Here is a 6,000-nt window from a genome sequence, read left to right as displayed (position 1 = left end):
CGATAGAACGCAAAAGAAAAATAAACATGGCGGACAGGAACATTGGAGGCAGCAACTTTACATTAATTACATCTATATCGAGATATTTCAAAGTGAAATGATTATTGATTGATTGGCACCGTGTTTCTTTGCAGCCACTTAGTTTGAGATTTAACTTAACTTTTAAATGACCAACTATACACATCAAATGATTATTTGGAGGATTGTTCACATTTATTAGTTAACACATTCACATACATATTAGAAAAGAATGTATTAATGATTTTTTAAATTAAGTGAAAGACGGATAGGGGAAATATTTATAGCTGCACGTGTTTCGTACATGTGTTGGAAGGATCTAGTCGTTGGTTATTTAGTCAACGGTGGATGTATTTTGTCTTAATGTCTTCTTACAGATAGATGGCATCTTCGAGCTAACAAAGCACGCCTTAAAGATATTTCTTTCTTAAATCAGCCTTTTTCTTCTCCTCAGGAAAAAGAAGTTTCACCAAAACTAGCCAGACGGAGATTTTACAGCAGGTTTACTTCAGGAGTCAGCTTGAGGACAATGACAGGAAACCTCTCGAAAATTAAACCCTGTGAAAATTGTTCTTTTCTACTGTTTTTAAAACAAACAAAACCTAAATGTGACAGACAATAGTGTTTTTAGTATCTTCTTTTTTTTTTTTTTTTTTTTAAATGTTTGTTAAATATAAGAAATAAGCGTAAATAAACATGACAAGCAGTTGTTTTTGTTCTCTTTATAAACTAATAAAATAAACGTGGCAAATGAACTTTACTGTTTTACAATAATAATTAAAGCTGCAAGTAGCCATGAACGGGCCCTCGCACTCGGGTGCACGTTGGGGTTGCTCTGCCAGGGGAATGCCTCCAATGTTTTTTTTTATTATTATTATTATTATTATTATTATTATTATTATTATTATTATTTTTTTTTTTTAAGCACTTTATAGCACTTGTGTGTTAGGAGTGTATCAGTGTAAAACGTGTAATTCCCTGTTGGCAGCAGGTGGCGCTATGACTATAACTGAGTATTGGCATGTAGATGTCTTCACGCCGGGACTTTTATCAAACGTGGTTTGGAGCAGATTGGACATGTCTGTTTGAGTTACAACAACTTCCTTTTTCATGTCAAAACATTGAAACTTGTGAGACCGCCATGCAGTGAAAACTCAAAAGCTTCGCAATTTAGCATCATCAATGCCTTTAGATATGAGAATGACCAAGTATAATGTCGATCTGATGAAATCTCTAGGAGGAGTCCATTAAAGTACGAGGCCTGGAAATGGCAAAATGGAGCAAAATTTTAAGAGAAAAATCCAAACTTGCTGACTTCCTGTTGAGTTTAGGGCATGAGTTCAAGAGAAGTTTTTGTACGTATTGGCATGTATGCATATATGTTTACCAAATGCCGTACGTGTAGGTGAAATTCTTTAGGTGGCGCTATCGAGCCATTTTGCCACACTCAATTGTGGAACTCCTATCAGATGTAAATTTTCAAAGATTCTGACGCGTCCGCAAAGGTTTGTGAGTTTTGGGCTATGTTTAGGACCTCTAAAATACGATTCATTTGAGAACGGAAGAAGAAACGGAGCAGATCCAATAGGGCTTCGCACCAGCGGTGCTCGGGCCCTAATAATATCCGCGACACCGTGCTCTCTGACTCATGATCATTTTCATTCACTTCAGTGGACTCAAATGTCACTCTCTGTATAGGGAATAGTGAACGAGTGAGCGGTATCAGACACAGCATATGGCTCTTTGACCCGCCCATTGTCTGATTGGAAGAATCAGAAGGACCCATTTAGGTAGAAAGTTGTTTCTCCCGATTATAAAGAAAGCAAACCATACAGCGCTAACTTATGTTCCACAGTTGACGTATGAAAATAATTCTTGTGGCCTGTTAGGTATTCTGGTCGCTCTCTAATAACCTTTTAGGTAGTACGACTTGTTCATTATGAACTAAATAAGCAGATCATTTAGTACAGTTTTTAAAGAAATCCCGAGACTGGCTGTAAGGCATTATGGCAGGCGTTATCCGGAGGCTGGATGAGACCGTTGTGAACCGCATTGCTGCTGGAGAAGTCATTCAACGACCTGCTAATGCGATTAAAGAAATGATTGAGAACTGGTGAGATGCACTGTGCGACAGCCTTAGCTTGGTGTGTTTGTTTGGCGTGTCTTGTTATTACGTTAATGTAACTATATTTATGCACCCGGAATAAAACTGAGCAACTGCAGGAAATTCACCCCAACTTTAGAAAATAACCAAGATATATATATTTATGTATATTATTAATGTTGCAGTCTGGATGCAAAGTCCACCAACATTCAGGTGATTGTCAAAGAGGGAGGACTGAAGCTGATCCAGATTCAGGATAATGGCTCTGGAATTAGGGTAAGGCAACTGTATTATCCTGCTTCCATTTTCAACCCCTGCACGTTAGTGGTGTGTCGTTCATGAATGACTCGGGAACAACGAGTTGTCTTAGAGAGAGTGCGTAGATAGAGGTTAATTATATTCTGCTGAAATGAACGGAATGACTCGAAAACAGATTCGTTCATTTTGCTGAACGAGATTCAAAGATCCGAGTCAATAAGTACGTTTACATGGACATCAATAATCCAATATTAACTGATTAAGACAATACTCTGATTAAGAAACTACCAGGTAAACAGTAATTTTTATTACCTTAATCCGATTAAAGTCACATTCAAAGTAAACACATCAAATTAAGACGTGTGGAGTACTCCTATTTTAGTCGCATTATCGACGTGTATTACAGACATGTGCACACCGTAATCGCACTATTAACGTCGTGTGGGAGTGTTCACCGCATTTTGCTACAGGACACACACACACGGCAGTGCTCAACCATTTGATGGCAAACAAGAGAGCTCAGCTGTGTCTGAAACCACTTACTTACCTGCTATATAGTAAGTAAAAAATCATGTATTTCAACAACTATGTAGTAGGTAAGAATGCCGGTTTCGAACGCAGCCCATGGTTACAAGGGGTTGTCTGTTTGTACGTATAGCATGACAAATTATCGTAAACTTAAAAATGAAACACCCAAAACTGTATACGGTACCATAACGAAGATGAACTGTATGTTTATTAGGGCTGCACGATTATGGCCAGAATGATAATCCTGATTATTTTGAGGATGATCCATATTAGGAAAAAGGCTATTAGCCTTCTAAGGAAATAGCTTACTAAGCTTAATGTCAAATTGATATTAAATGCAACCCATAGTAATTAAACATTATTTCATTTTTCATTTTATTTATATTTTATGAAGTTATTATAATCTGTTTTTTTCATCTGTATTTGTAGATGCATTTTGGACATCCTGTAGTTTTTTTTCTGATTGTATTATACAACTCCGAACAGATCACTCACACGGGTGCAAATAAATATTTATTCACAGTCGCACAAAGTACTTTTCAGTCGCAGATGCGAGTGAAATGGTCGCACTGTAGAGCCCTGAGTTTATCTGCAAAGTTTTTTCCTGTTCGGCGTGATGACGTTTAAAAGTCCCCGACAACCTCTGTAGTGCCATTTAGCATCGTGTTAATGTCATGATTTTCCTTCGCACAAGTGCTGGAGCTCGCAGAGAAACTGGCAGCTCGAGCGCTAAAACAGCTCAAGCGCTAAAACTACAAAATTACATCACCCCTGCACCGCTCTATGTGATTGGCTGTAAGTGTAGGAAGCGCTTGATTTGATCTGCAGCGGAGTTTTCTATTAGCTGAGAACGAACTTTAAACGTTAATATCACAGTCGATCATGTTCATTTAATTGTGGGCAGTCAAAATCGCGATCGATATCCGATTAATTGTGCAGCACTAATGTTTATACGTGAAATTCTGGAGCGAACATCGGATGGCGTGGCGTGGGGACGTAATGACGTGTGCCGCTAATCAATCTATGTTTGATAACATGTGAAATGGAAACGTAATGAATGTTCTAAAATCAACTCATGTAAACACCTTAATCAGAATATTGTCTTATTCAGAATAAGGTCAATAATTAGATTATTGCTGTCCATGTAAACAATGACTATCAATCCAACCACTACACTCTGTATCACCGTGCTGCATCGCGTGTGAGGAGCAATGCGGCCTCGTTACTAACACATCACTTCCATTATAATAAACAACCGAAATTATACCGCAAGCGCGCAAATACAACATATAATGACAATAAACTTAAATTAAATTAAACCTTTTAAGCAACTCGCGACCGCATCACTGTCATGCTTCTGTGCTGCAGAAACTCTGCTTTATAAAGTTTATAAATCTTCTTGGCAGTGTTTAATAAAATGCCCCCCCTGCCTTAGAGGACTTAGAGGTTGCACACTTTCTTCCTCAGTCACGTGACGATTTCGCCTCCATGTGATGAGGATTGAGGTCTTGCTGGGGGGAAAAAAAAAAAGTAATGCTGACACAAAAGGTAAACTGAAGAAAGTCAGTGTTGGTGACTCTGAAGCTAAAGCTAGCGGTGTCGCATTACGTGCGTGTGACGTCAAGCACCGTCGACTAGGAAGTGGCTTATACTTTGGTATAGTAAAATTTCTCTGGCAGCCCCCAAGGGGGCCCCCCACTTTGAAAGCCACTGCACTAGATGGTAGCGTAGTCCGTGCACAGTGAGAACAACATCATTTGGGACATAACTTTAGTATTTACTCTCCGAAGAGTGTTTTTCGGAACCGAAGTAACGTAATGAGTAAATCTCCCCCGTGCCGTGCGCTGACCAACTAATCGATAATGAGATTCGTTGACAACGATTTTCATAATAGATTATTATTGATTTCTTCGATTAGTTGTTGCAGCTCTATCGATAAGCATAACAAGAATTTCATATTCAATGAGACTATAAAGAACTACATTTGATTTATTAAATTAACTGTTTATTAAATTAACTGATTGTGCATTTATAACTATATATAAATAACTATATATTAGGGCTGCAACTAACGATTATTTTCATAATCGATTAATTGGCCGATTATTATTTTTTTTCTCCAATTAATCGGATGGGGCGAGGCAGCCTATCAGTACCCTTTTTTTGTTTGTTTGTTTATTTAAAAACAAAATCCACAAACTAAGTGTTAAAAATATAAACTTTAGTCTAAACCTTTACACAACTGTTTGTACATCCATAAAAAATAATGCATAAATACTATAAAATAAATTTATATATATATATTTATAAGTATTTATTCATTATTTTTTATGGATGCTCAAAAAGCACCGAATTAAACTACAGTCATAAATTTATAATAAAAACTCCTTCAATGCACCTTGTGGTTTCTGTTCCTCACTCTGTCTAGACATTATTTTGTGTGTTTACTTTTGATCATAATGTTTTAATTAGACATTGCAGATCTTATTGACGCTCCTATTGCGCGTCTACACCGCGCATGATCAGCAACGTGGCCTCGTTACTAAAATCACTTCCGTTATAATAAACGACAGAAGTTACACTGCAAGCACGCAAATACAGCATATAATGACAATAAATTTAAATTAAACTAAACCTTTTAAGCAGCTTGCACCAGTTTCCCCTGCCCCTTGCACACAGTGGAGCATTTTGGATATAAACATAACTTTGTGCTTGTGCAGCACTGTTTAATATAAAATGTTCCCCTGCCTTTCTGACTTTCTTCCTCTGTCAAGTGACTATTTCGCCCGTCTGATGGTGACTGAGGTCATGTTGGGAATAAAAAGTAACGCTGACCGAAAATAAATTGAAGAAAGTCATTGTCGGTAATTTTGGGTGTTAATGCTAGTGTGCGGATGAAGTCATGTGCAGTTGCCTAGGAAGCGGCTTATACTTCCGGTTAGTAAAAAAAAAAAAACCTGTTAGTGTTATATTTGAGATGATATTACCTTTCTAAAATTCACACACTAGACGGTAGTGTAGAGTGCACAGTGTAAGTGTACAGTACTTCACAGGACACAACTTTTAGTATTTACTCTCTGTTTGTGGACCAG

At 37.5% G+C, this 6,000-nt stretch overlaps 1 protein-coding gene across 4 annotated transcripts in view; it reads left to right on the top strand.

Moving 5' to 3' along the window:
- Positions 1 to 1,811: 1,811 nt before the first annotated feature.
- mlh1 (mutL homolog 1, colon cancer, nonpolyposis type 2 (E. coli)) overlaps positions 1,812 to 6,000 on the top strand; it is a 34,670-nt gene continuing 30,481 nt past the window's right edge. Inside the window, exons 1-2 of one of the 4 annotated variants that reach the window (XM_053679555.1) lie at positions 1,812 to 2,131; positions 2,308 to 2,398. In XM_053679555.1, the coding sequence (XP_053535530.1) occupies positions 2,025 to 2,131; positions 2,308 to 2,398 (198 nt within the window). In that variant the 5' untranslated portion in view covers positions 1,812 to 2,024. Of the gene's footprint in view, positions 2,163 to 2,307; positions 2,399 to 6,000 lie in introns of all 4 variants that reach the window. The other 3 variants (XM_053679553.1, XM_017463425.3, XM_053679554.1) reach the window with 3 other exon arrangements.

Source organism: Ictalurus punctatus, chromosome 3 (genome assembly GCF_001660625.3).
Source record: "Ictalurus punctatus breed USDA103 chromosome 3, Coco_2.0, whole genome shotgun sequence".
Taxonomy (NCBI): domain Eukaryota; kingdom Metazoa; phylum Chordata; class Actinopteri; order Siluriformes; family Ictaluridae; genus Ictalurus; species Ictalurus punctatus.
This window is presented reverse-complemented; position numbering and strand designations above follow the sequence as displayed.